The sequence below is a fragment of the Nyctereutes procyonoides genome, unplaced genomic scaffold, assembly GCF_905146905.1.
Source record: "Nyctereutes procyonoides isolate TBG_1078 unplaced genomic scaffold, NYPRO_anot_genome, whole genome shotgun sequence".
Taxonomy (NCBI): Eukaryota; Metazoa; Chordata; class Mammalia; order Carnivora; family Canidae; genus Nyctereutes; species Nyctereutes procyonoides.
In genome coordinates this window covers 73052293-73065405 of record NW_026575142.1, presented here as the reverse complement: position 1 = coordinate 73065405, position 13113 = coordinate 73052293, and the positions used below count along the sequence as shown (strand labels likewise).

At 40.0% G+C, this 13113-nt stretch overlaps 1 protein-coding gene across 1 annotated transcript in view; it reads right to left on the bottom strand.

Annotated features, from left to right (window-relative positions):
• KCNMB2 (potassium calcium-activated channel subfamily M regulatory beta subunit 2) overlaps window positions 1-13113 on the bottom strand; it is a 90687-nt gene that overhangs the window by 17927 nt on the left and 59647 nt on the right. Inside the window, exon 2 of the mRNA XM_055307696.1 lies at window positions 11082-11204. Within this exon, the coding sequence (XP_055163671.1) occupies window positions 11082-11137 (56 nt within the window). The 5' untranslated portion in view covers window positions 11138-11204. The remainder of the gene's footprint in view (window positions 1-11081; window positions 11205-13113) is intronic.

The window sequence follows — 13113 nt, the reverse complement described above, 5'->3', positions numbered from 1 at the left end:
GAGCAGGGGAGTCGCTGGCCTTCGGGGCCTGGGAACTGAGAGAAAGACAAATAGAAGCTGAAAATGGAGGAAGAAACTCTTCTCCGTTTTTTAGCTTTTAGGCAAGAAGCCCAAATACACATGATTTGCCTTTAAAATTTGCCTTTAAAATTTCTATCACTAGTCATTCTTGTTGCTTGAAAAAGGAACCAGAGTAGAATCCAGAATGGAACTTTGCAGGGGAGGGAAGAAGAGCCTGCTGTTTGTACAATCGTGTGTACAATCGTGTGTATATCCAGGCCTCTGTTGAGCCGTGTGCTCGGGGACGGGACGGCCTCCTGGAGCTAAGCAGGAGCCTAGGGGAGTCCTTCTGGGGCCGCGTCCTTTCTAGCTCCTCCCGCCCCTCCCTCCCTGCTGCTCACTATCCTCAATGCCAGAAGCCTGAGTCCCGAGTCCCTATCTTTCACTATTCTCTAGTTCCCGAGCCCAGGTTCTCCAGACGGGGGGCTCTGCTCTGCTTTTAACTTCCATAGAGAGGCCACCACCCACCCTCTAAGTTTTTCCATTCGTTTCCTGAGATTTCCTTTGGAAAATGTAAGATTTATAGCAAAGCTCTTTAGGCTTGACTCTTTATTAACTTGAATTAAAAAAAAAAAAAAACAAAAAAAGCAAAAAAGCTGTGCCCCTAGCTGCTAAAGCCAGTAGTAGGCAGGAAGAGCCGGGCTCGGTCTCCGACTGACTTCAAAGAGCTGTTGTAAAAGTAATGTGATGTTACTAGGCTATTATTTATCAAAGTGTATTTAATTCTGACGGCTGCCTCTGAGATTTGCATTTCCTGCAGATGGAAGCCAGCAAAGAGAGAGCAGTAGTCTCGCAGTTCCGGAGGATTAGGCTGTCGCTCCACATCATTTATGTCGGTCTACACTCATGAAAGATGCAGTGTAATCAGTCAGTTATGTCACCAGGACAAGAAGCATATAAAAACGATTCAAATGAGGAATTTAAAAACAAATCACAATTTGGAAGTAGTTAACAAATGTTCTTCGCATGCTCTGGAATTTTTAGAGAAGAAGGAAAATGATTGGTTTCCACACAGGCCGAAGGCATCTAGGAAATCAGGATATTACTCAGCAAAAAGAGTGGATGAGTGGGGTGGGACATACCCATGAAATTCATCAATAAATTACTAGGATTGAGTTCACAGATAAATTAAGGAATGGATGATTGGTAAGAACAAAGAGCTCAGGTTAAGTCTACGAACTTACCTTGAGTGCTGGTAACCTCTGATTCCTGGGGACAGGGCCTCTGCCCAAGATGGACATAAAAATAAATATCGACGTGGGGTAGGGAATTCAATGATGGCGTGACTCACAGAGTGAGTACAAAAGAGAAGTGACCTCCCAGCCTGAGAGCAGGACAGGAAGCAATGGGGCATTGAGGTTAGGGAAGGCTTCCCGGAGGTAACGCCTGGAGCAGAGTCTTCAAGGTGGAAGCAGCGATGAGATGGGGACTCAAGTGTCCTTCAGACAGAAGGACTCACGTGAAAGAAGGGATGAAGATTTGCAACGGTATGATGACCGTCAGAAACTACAGACATTTCAATATCACTGGATTGAGTGTGGGGCAGGGGGAAGGGGGCAGATGACTCTGGAAAGGAAGTAGGTCATGAAAGGTTCTATAAGTCATTGTAAAGGGCTTGGCCTTTATCCTGAGGTTAACAGGAGGCTGTCAGAGAGTGACACAATCAGAACCGAGTTGCAGAATGATCACTCGGGCTGCAGCGTGGAGATTAGGTTAGAAATGGGACGAGACAAATCAGAAAGAGTTAGGAAATTGTTACTGTAGTGTTGGCAGAGGATGATGAGGCCTGGATGTAGGATTGAGGTAGGATAGTTGGAGAGAAAAGGATGTATGGAGAAATATGTGGAGATAAAACTTTAGGGTTTGGTGATTGATAGAAGGTAGAGGATGTAGTTTAGATTTATGCCCAAGTACTTGGCTTGGATCACTGGGGAAATGGTAGAAAGCGTTAAACCTGGGATTCTTATGTCCTTACTCTTCAGGGTTTCCAAGAAGGGACTTTTGCTGCTCCGGCTAAGAAGGGAGAGGCTGATGGTGCCTCACAAGCATAGTGTCCTGAGCTCGGGTGAAGGAGTGAAGTGTGTAGATCTTCCTCCTTAGTCTTCCCTATTTAAATTCAGCAGATTATGAGCAGCCTGGGTGGCTCAGCGGTTTAGCGCCGCCTTCAGTCCAGGGCCTGATCCTGGAGGCCTGGGATTGAGTCCCACGTTGGGCTCCCTGCATGGAGCCTGCTTCTCCCTCTGCCTGTGTCTCTGCCTCTCTCTGTGTCTCTCATGAATAAATAAATAAAATCTTAATAAATAAATAAATTTGGCAGATTAGCAGTAGTAAACCATCCCAGGGCTATGCTTTATAAGCATGAAGGTGGTGTAGGAGTGTGCCCACCTGAAGGCCATAACTTGATTTCAGTGGCAAGGATAAAGGGTCCTATAACAGACTGAAGTGAGTTTCTGATGAGCAAACAATTGAGAAAGAGAAGAGTATCTAGGCAAGATGTGAGAGAGAATAGGAGTAGTTGAGTATGGTTGGATTCTAGGATCTGGTGGGTGGGGGGTAGCAGGCAGCAAGCTGGTGAGATACACAAGGGCCAGAGATAAAGGATCTTGTGTGTCTTCTGAGGTTAGAGGAGCCATGAAATTTAAGGACTGAAGTTCTACAATCACATTTGTACTTTAGAAAAATCACTCATGTTAGTGTGGCTGGTTGTTTAGAAAAGTTAACCTCTGGAGATAGAGGCAGATTCTGAAACTCCCGGTGTTTCATGTGTTTAATAAAGAGGAGTAGAAAAAAAAAGGAGTGGCAGGGGAGATGAAAATTTAGATCTAAGCATCATTTGTGTTCGGAACAAGTAACACTGTGGGCTTTAATGAGACTCTCTTATCAGAGGAACAAAAGGCAGCGAGAGTGCTAGAGCACAGAATGTGCAGGAAGATAGGTCGGCCAGTGGTCCTGGAACTGTGGGATTGGTGAGAGGGCCTGGGGCATGTGGGAAAGAGAAGTAGGGATGATATGAATAAAAGTAAAGAATTCTGTAAATCTGAAGTTACTTGGAGGAGATGCTCACATGATACTTAACACATTGAATATTTGTATTTATGCCATTTTGGCCTAACGAATACTGAGCTGCTTAAGAGTTAGAGCCAGGGATCCCTGGGTGGCGCAGTGGTTTGGCGCCTGCCTTTGGCCCAGGGCGCGATCCTGGAGACCCGGGATCGAATCCCACGTCGGGCTCCCGGTGCATGGAGCCTGCTTCTCCCTCTGCCTGTGTCTCTGCCTCTCTCTCTCTCTCTCTCTCTCTCTCTCTCTGTGTGTGACTATCATAAATAAGTAAAAATTAAAAAAAAAAAGAGTTAGAGCCAGACCACATTCATCCTTGTAGGCTCAGCTCAGTCTCTTGCATTTGTTAGGGTCACAAAATATGTTCCTTTTGTGTGGGCTAGAAATGGCTACGATGTGCTTAGGTTGTGAGGTAACCAGTGTAAGGAGGCTAAGTGGCCAAGTGAAACCAAGTAAGTCAGAGAACCAGGGTGGGAACAAGCTCCTGGTATTTTTTCCCTATCAGTCCCCAGTGGACTCTACCACTAACAAATTTACTAATCTTTCCAGAATAACTTCAAGCTTTCCTGGCACTAGGAAGTCTCATTTCTAGACTTCCAGGAAAAGAGTCTTCTGTGAGGTCCTTTGGGGGTGACTCTGTGGGGCAGTGGATGGCTGAGTGCAGCTGAGCTGAAATGAGCAGAGCACCTAGACATTTCTGCTCCAGGAACACCGAGCCTGTTCCCTCACACAGCAGAGCTGGGAGTGGCGCTGATTCAAGTAGCCATTGTTCTGCCTTTTGTCCAAAGCCATCCACGTTTTTGAGATGTGCTTCTTCTTAAAGTTCCAGATTTCATGTTTTTTTAATTTTTTCTCCATGAGTTAGTAGGCGTATTTTTATACAGTCCATTTTGATTAATCTAATTATTATTCTTTTTCCAATCTTTTAAAGTATACATACCATTGGGTGAAATGTGAATTTGAGAACAAATGACAGTAACATTTAATATAGTCATGGATATGAGAAGTTTTGTGCATGAACCTAATATTATTATAAACTTATTAATCTACAAGATTCCTGAGGAAGTCTTGTAAGATTGTTTTATGAATAATAGACAAAGGATGAGAGCAAAATTATGGAAACAGAAGTAGGAGTTAGTTCTTTTTTAGTTCTGCCTTTAACTTAACAGATTATACAGTTTCCCAAGGTTATCTTAATTTATAATTTTTATTTGTTTTTTTGCCTGATCTACCAGCATGTTAGAATTGATAGAAAGTTCTTAGTGAAAAATATAGAAGAGAAAATTATGTGAATCATTTAGATAAGTTAGGGTATCCTTATAACCTATAGCACCTTTGAGAAGTATTATCTTTATATTGACCACATCATTTGGCTCTAGTGTGATAATGGTATAAAAATAAGTAACAAAAAGTAACTAGAATGGCTATATATATGGAAATAAAAATTGAGTTCCAAAGAACTCATAGGTCATAGAATAAGACATGATAAATTAGGACTGAATGATAATAATTAGGACTGAATGATAATAAAAACACTATAGGGTGACTAATGGGATGTGACTAAAGCAATACATAGTTAGACATGTACAATATTAGATGCTTGTATAGATAAGAAAGGAGCCTGAAAATTAATATGCTAGGAATCTAACTTAGGGAGTTATAAAAAGGTGAAGAGAATATATTAAAAGAAAATGTAAGAGGGAAATAATAAAAGATAGAAGATAAATTATATTCAAGGATCAATGAATTCAAAATTCATTTTTTGAAAAAACTAATGAAATAGGCAAATCTCTGACAAGATTGATCAAGAGTAAAGTAGAGAAGGGTCAGATAAATATTAAGAAAAAACCATAAATACACAAACAGCATGGATTAGAAAGATAATAGAGGATACTTAAAGCAACTTAAAAACAAGAGTTGAGAACTTTGAAATAGGTAATTTATTGAAATATACAGCAAATTCTTATAAACACATGACTTATTGAAACTGATTCAGAAATAACTAGAAAATCTAAACAGTTCTAAATTATTAAAAAAATAGACTTGTAAATTTAAAATATCTTTATAATGGAAATAACAGGCTCTGATGTTTTATAGGGGAGTTCTACCTATGTTATACAAATCATTCTGGAGTATAGAAAAAGATAGAATGCTATCCAACCTATCAATGAGGTTAGCAAATTTTGATTCTGAAAGCAAATTAGACAACGTAAAAAGGGGAATTATGGGCCAATTTCATTCATAAACATAAATGCAAAAATTTAAAAAACAAGTTGGCTCACTAAATCTAGGAGTACATAAAAGTGAAAACACATCATGACCAATTTGGGATTATCCCAGGAATACAATAATGTTGGTCATCATTTCACTATCTATTGATGTTACAGATTAGATAAACATATTAAAGGGTTACCATCATATGAAGAGAAAAATAACATCCATTAATGATGAAAACCTTTATAGAATTAGAAATAGATGGGAACATTCTTAATGTGATGAATAATGTAGAGGAAACACATATAGTAAACCTGATACTTAATAGTGAAATGTTTAAAGGATCCTCTTTATGAACAGGAACAAAGTAAAGATTCATTATTATCTGTTTTATTTAATATATGGCATGGTATAATATGGCAAGAAAAATAAATAAGTGGTATATTTACTGATAAAAAAGAAGCAAAATGTATTATTCACTAATGATATGACTATGGAGAACATAGAAAAGAATCTATAGATACAATGCTAAAATTAATTAGAAAATTAGCATAGTTGAAACAAAAGTTGATATACCATTTCCCTTTCCATATGCCTATAAAAGGATACAATTTAACATTAAAAAATCAAAATAGGAATAAATTTAAAACTATATGCAAATTCTCTTTAGAGAAATTGTAAAAGTTCATTGAGAGATATTAGGGAAGACAAATCAATGTAGAGATTAATTATATTCAGAGAGAGATTTGATGACAGAAAGATGCAAATTTTCCACAAGTTAATGACTATTCATTCCAAAATTCCATTAAAATTTCAAGAAATTCCATAAACATTCCAAGCAGGGAAGGTATGACTTGACAAGCTGATTCTAAGATTTAAATGGAAGTACAACCATCTGAGGAGAACAAATACACTCCTGATGACAAAAGAACAGGCGTGTGAATTGTCCTGTTAGATATCAAGATTATCACAATGATAAAGTTCATAAGCTCAAGCGTGGTGCCTGTGTGAGGTAGACAAAGTTGCCTGGTGAAACAAAATGGAGATCCAGAAACATATCCCTGCATATGTGGAAGCCTAATAAATGACACCTGTGTGCCTTGAGATCCTTGGGGAAGGATATCCTATCTAATAAAAGGTGCTGGGTCGGGCAGCCCGGGTAGCTCAGTGGTTTAATGCCACTTTGGGTCCAGGGCTTGATCCTGGAGACCCGGGATCGAGTCCCACGTCAGGCTCCCTGCACGGAGCCTGCTTCTCCCTCTGCCTGTGTCTGTGCCCTCTCTCTCTCTCTCTCTCTCTCTCTCTCATAAATAAATAAAATCTTTTTTTTAAAAAAAAGGTGCCGGGTCAATTGGTTCTCCATAGAGGAAAAAAAACTGGATGCCTACTTCACAAAACTCAAAAGTCAACTCTGGATGATTAAGACCTAATTGTGAAAGACAAATGTACAAAATATGAAAGAGACTGCAAAAGAATAGGAAGGGATTTCAAAATATTAAAAAAAATCACTTAGAACACATTAAAACAAGAACGTATGTTTATAAAAAGATATCATAAAGAAAGCGAAAACAAGCATCAAACTGGGAGAAGCTACTTGCACACAATAAAAAGGGTTCATATAAATTTTTACAAAGAATTCCTATGAATCGATAAGAAAAAGGCAAAAAATTGACTATGTATTTGAACAGGCACTTCACAGAAAAGAACAAGAGAAATAGGCTAAGTCTTATTAGTAATCTGAGAAATGAGAATTGAAAGCACAGTGCCCTCTGGATTAATGAAATTGAGAATCTGAAAACCCCAGCAAGGTTGCAGAGCAATGCAGTCACATTGATGGCGGCTTTGGAAGCAATGGCATTACCCAATAGAGTGGAAGCTGTGCATACTTTTGAACCGAATAGTCCCAAGTTAGGCACATATCCCAAGAAATATTTGTACCAAGTATGCAAGGAGATACGGACAAGAGGGACCTAGCAGCATCGTTGGCACAAAAAAAAAAAACTAGAAATAATGCAAATGTCTAGTAGCGATAGACTGAATGGGTAAATGGTAGACGATTAATAGGCTATACAGCAGAGAAAAGGAGTTCCACTACTCACATCAGCATCGACAGGTCATAGAAACACAGCGTTTGGTGAAAAAAAGTTGCAGAATAATTCATAAGCCGTGATTCCCCTTTAGAGTCTCCAAACATTCAGGAGTAAACAGTATATAGTTTAAAGATTCAAATGTGATCAACTCATGAAGAAAAGGCAAGGGAGTGATAAACAGAAAATTCAGAAAGATGGTTATCTCTGGATAGGGTCTGGGATAGGGAGGAGGGTGCTATTAGGGCAGCATCTGAAGGGCTTAAAAAATTCTGATTCCTTTATATTTTTAGCGTCAATGAAGAGTACGCAGAGGCTTATTATATCATCATCCTCTGCGTGTTCACACGATAGTAAGTCCTTTATATCAGCTCGCTATTTAACAAAAACAATCCAGAGAATATTTGATAAAAACCGTAATGTCCTCAGCCGATAAACTGTCTCTTTAAATTCTGAATTAGTTACTGTCGATGCTGTTTTATTTTGCCACCTGCAGTTTGGGGATTAAACTAAGCTCACCTAACAAAGAAGTTTGTTCAGAGATGAAACAGTATTTCTTCCTACTGCTCGTGTGTGGAATGGAGGGTAAGCATAGAAATCAGTGTTTTGCATATAGTGGGTCAGAACAAGGACTGGTTTTGAATTCCACGAATGAATACAAAAAATGTAAAATTGACTTCAATTTCCCTTGAGCCAGAAGATGTTTGGCTTCAGAATGTGTGGGGGACTTTTCCTTCCACTTGTTTGCTCTGCCTGTCTGTAGCTGTTTCCTGATGTTCCTCCTCTTGACGAGCCCCAGGGAAGCCAGGGTCCCGACAGCTTGGCCGTGCTCCCGAGGTGTTTTGGAGAGGAGCTGAGGACGCCGGCTGCCCTGCCTCGGGGACTGCTGCAGAAGCACAGCTGGAGAAGCAGACACACAGAGGCCAGGTTTGCAGAATAAGAAAGTGAAGGTGGAGGAACTACCGGCAGATCCGGGCAGTGCTGCCAGACAACCTAGTTATTTTATTTCCAAATAATTAACTTGAGGACCTTAATTATCTAGATTCATTATCAGCCATCATCACCTTCATTATCACCATGATTACTGCCACTAAGAGCATCCTCAGCAGAGGAACAGACACTGTTCCAAGTCACTTTTAAAACCTGATCCTATTGCACAAGCGTCTGAATTCAGCAGCGAAGACAAAGGTGCGGCCAAGGGGAGGGTCCAGACAAATGAACCAACGCCACACCGAGGGTACCGCCTTAGTAGCAGATTCCGTGGCTGCATTCGTTGGCTGTTTTTCCACCTGTCTTTGACTTTCAAGGTTAAAGCCAAGCAGATTGATTTCGTAGACCCTGGCATTTCTACACCATAAATATAGCTTCCTGAAAATCATTTCTCGTAGTTAATATTTTAATTATTTTAAATCTCAGAGTTATTGAAATCATAATTTGAAAATTAAAAAATGAAAGCAGTCATTTAAGAGTTTCTTATCACTGTAATAGTGTGGAATATGAGGCTAAATACTGGCTCCCTTTAGCTGCACAAACATTGCCACTATATCATATCCACACGTTTACTACCTCCTTTGATATGCAATTTTGAGCTGTAAATTAACACGATCTCTCCCCGGCAGCTTGGCCGTTGACAGCTGCTTCGAGGGTCTCGTGTCTGAAAGAGCCTGTGTAACGTATGGGATGCGCGCGAGAGAATATGATCTTGAGTCCAGATTCCAGATCTTGAGCCATTCCATCACTGAATGGCTACTTGTTGGACCCTTGGAAGTTCTTTGAAATCTCTAAGCTTCAGCTTCCACATCTACAAAATGGACCCAGTTATCTCTATCTTATAAATTCAGGGAACAGCTTAGGTAAAACATATACAGTAATTGCTCCTTAGGTGTTAATCTTTATGTAAAATAAAAAAATATGTATATATACCAAAATATACTTAATTATTCAGAGAAGATAAATAGAAAGTCAAATAAATCACATTTCACCTGCTCTGATGAAGCCTTCAAGTCTCAGACAGGCTAGCCATTGAAAATCACGACATTGCTGTCAGGCAACAGAATCTCTGCCATTTTTCACCATCACTGTCAGTGGGCTTTATTTATTTATTTATTTATTTATTTTTATTTTAATTTAGGAAATGAGATTACACGCAAAATATGGAATTTTCAAATGGCATACCAAGTTTTGGTCTTAGGGTAAAGATGTTGCTGGAAGATTATTCACTTACTTGGCTTGAAAGCATATGAAAAATAACTTGATTAAACATTGGAAAAAGCATGTGGAAATCTTGAGATGAACAAAGATACAGAATTTTCAGTTGATTTTCTCTGCTGCGATGAGCACTAGGACTTTGTTCAAATGCTAGTTGCCTTCTGGGCTGTAATTTTACTTAAACATCATATCGTTATTTTCCCCATAATTAAGATGGTATAACATATTACAAAGGATTTGGAAAATGGAGAAGTGAAAACATGTTTTTCCTTTCAGGCCTTTTCCTATGTATATATATATATTTTTGTGGCTGCAATCATAGTTTGTAATTTTTCAACTTGACTTTTCAGTTAATATTTTGTCAAAGCATTTTTAAGTGCTAAGTGATATATTACATTCTATGATTTATTTAACAGATTTTCCATTATGAATACTGAAGTTGCTTCCAAGGTTTTTACTGCAATATATAGTTACTGTGAAGAACAATTTTGCCTTCAAAATTATTCAAAGGATTTCCTCTATAGGGTAAAATAGACTTTAAAAGGAAAAATAAAACCACCAGTTCTCAAAAGTGCATTCAGGTAAACCCCCCTCAGGTCCTTCCTTGTGCCCAGCCCCATTTATCAAGCCTGGTTTTATCAGATTCTGCAGGCAGGTGAGCCCCCCTTAAGTTGCAATATTGCAGTATGCTGGTGTTAAGTAGTGGGGTTTTAAACTTCACCAAACCTAAGAGATAGTGTAAGGGCAATGAGAAAAGAGAGAAGCAGAAGAAAACAAATGGAGAGAAAACACATATTTAAAAACGGCCAAAGAATTTTATGAATGGATTTACCCCCTCAACCCAAGTGGGGGTGCTGGACTGAGCTGTGTAATTGCCATTTTGTCTTTTATTAATATTGGCTTTGCCTTTCAATCTTCCTTCTCATTCCTCCATTCCTCTCCTACCCCAGGCTACTCTCCTAGGGACCTTGAGGGCTCCATGGACTTGACCATCGTCATCTCATCCCCTCGTGGTTTCTGCTTTCCTTTCCTCCCATGAGTCCTTGAAATGTAATTTTCATAATTTTGGATCAGTATTTATGGAGCGTTGTGTGCCAGGTACCGTGGGGGGTTCAATGGAGAGCAAACCACAAGATTTGTGCTGGTCAAGAGGGTGGCAGGAGGCTCTGATTGAGTGGACACCTGAAAGCAGAGCCGGAGCTAGCCAAGTGATGAGGGGGTACACGCGTGCACGGGCCGAGGGCGTTTCTGACAGGGAGCAGCCTTTGCAAAACCGCACAGAGAGTGCAAGGGGGGAGGCGAAAGGTCAGGAAGCCCGGTCCGAGGATGGAGAGCCCGCCCCACATCAGCACTTGTGGAACACAGTGCTCAGGTGCCTCATGCTCTCTTACTGGCATGGTCCCAGGCAGTCGGGTTAAATGATTCTGAGAAGCCCCCAGAGTCCCAGTGATTTACCTTTTCTCATCATGTCTGTAAGATGAAGAGGTCCGGCCGCTGGTCCATATAAACATCTTAGAGGATGTTGGTCCAGGGGCTCCTTTCCTTATGGTGGAAGTCCTGGAGGAATGGTGAAAAGACCTAGAAGGGGAACAAACACACTGAAGTTACCACCACCTGAAGTTTGGGAACTCCATGTCCGCAACAGTCAACGCTCCAGTGGACTGACGCTGCTACAGGGCCAGTGGCTCAGGGCAGTGTTCTCAGCCCCGGCTGCACGTTAAAATCAACCGGGAATCTCAAACACCATCACCATGCAGGCCTAGTCCCTTCCGCAGAAATGCACGTTCAACTTTTACAACAGCCCCTCATCTTCTCTCATGCACTGCCAGGGCTGAGAGCCCCTGCCATGGGAAGCGTGGCTTTCTAATCCACGTCAGCATCGTATTCCTTCCCCACTAATCTAATTTTGGTTGTTTCCACACTCTGTAGTACACTGTACTTTTCCAAAATTTTGGTTCAGATTTAGATACTAAAATTCTCTTTCTCTTTTCCTATTCAAACTGTTTTCCTTGATGCTGGCAGATGTGACATATCGGTGACAAAACATCTATTTATTTATTTATTTATTTATTTATTTATTATCTGTCATTTATTTATTTATTTATTATTATTATTAGTATTTATTTATTTATTTATTTTTATTTTTTGACAAAACATCTTTTAAATATGCTCGGCTGTTGCCACAGCTGTGGGTTTGTTCTGTGGCAGTCGAGTCTCTGAGAAATTCGCAGAAGCAGAGCAGACACCCTCTGGCTCCTGGAGGCTGGATTTATAGGATCCAGAGTCAGGATGTTAGAGGAACGTTGTGTTCTCCTGGATAGGATTTGGCTTACGGATTATGTTGTTTCATCTCCAAGCAAAGCACTAAAAGAAGTTAGCTCTTATTATTTATTTTCTACGTAATAGTCATTTTCTAGAGATTTAGAAATATGACATATCATAGAAATCATAACCACATATAAAAGTTAAAATAACATTGAGTCAATAGAACAAAATAAGGAAAGTGGTTTCTTCATGACGTACAATCACGTGTGGCTTTCCTTCTGGTTGAACGCTATATTAATGGAACGCGTGAGACTGGAAATATGGACTATTATATGATCTATTAGCTATTTGTATATATTATTTATGCATATATCATGAGGTGTATATGCATATATTTACGTTGTACTTATATTATGAAAAATGTAAGGTGGATGGTGCTATTATTTCCGGATTGCAAATGATGCTTCATTTGAGATATCTGTTCAGATTTAGAAAAAGTGAAGCCATGCTTCAAAACCAATGTCTGATTGGTTTTGAATCCAATTCTCATGCTCTCCACTGAAAGACATTTTATGATGTTAGCCCAGTGATTCTCAAACTGTGATGTGCATAGGAATTACCTGGGGGTCTTATAACAATGAGGAATCTGATTCCCTGGGACCTGGGTGGTGCCTGAGTTTCTGCATTTCTAGCAGCTCTCAGGTGATGCCGTGTGGAGGGTCTGCAGAGAACAGCGAGCGGCAAGGGCTCAGAGCACGGACTTCGAGTCACTGGTCGGCGAGAGGCCCAATTTTGTCACTCCCTCGCTGTGTGGTCTTTAAAAAGTCATTTAACTTTGGTTAATGGTTTTAACTTTGGTTAGACTTGTTTGTTTTTCATCCGTAATATAGAGAGTTTGAAACAGAGAACCTTTATGGTCGATCTCAGCTCCAACATTTTGTTACTACCTCTCCGGGACTAGGCCGGGGAATACATCTCATCCAGCAGCCCTGGGTCTTGCAGAGATGCAAGGAACCGAGGCCGTGGGGGCGGCGGGGGTTGGGTAACCAGTCTAGACGCAAGAAGTCATCCTCCCACCCCTGGTCTCCGCGGATAAACAGTGAGAATTAAAGGTGACACCTGAATGGATGGCTTTAGGAAGCCTTAGACTTTGAACCTGCTAGCTCTTTAAATTACATGGATCCTAAATAAATAAATAAATAAATAAATAAATAAATAAATA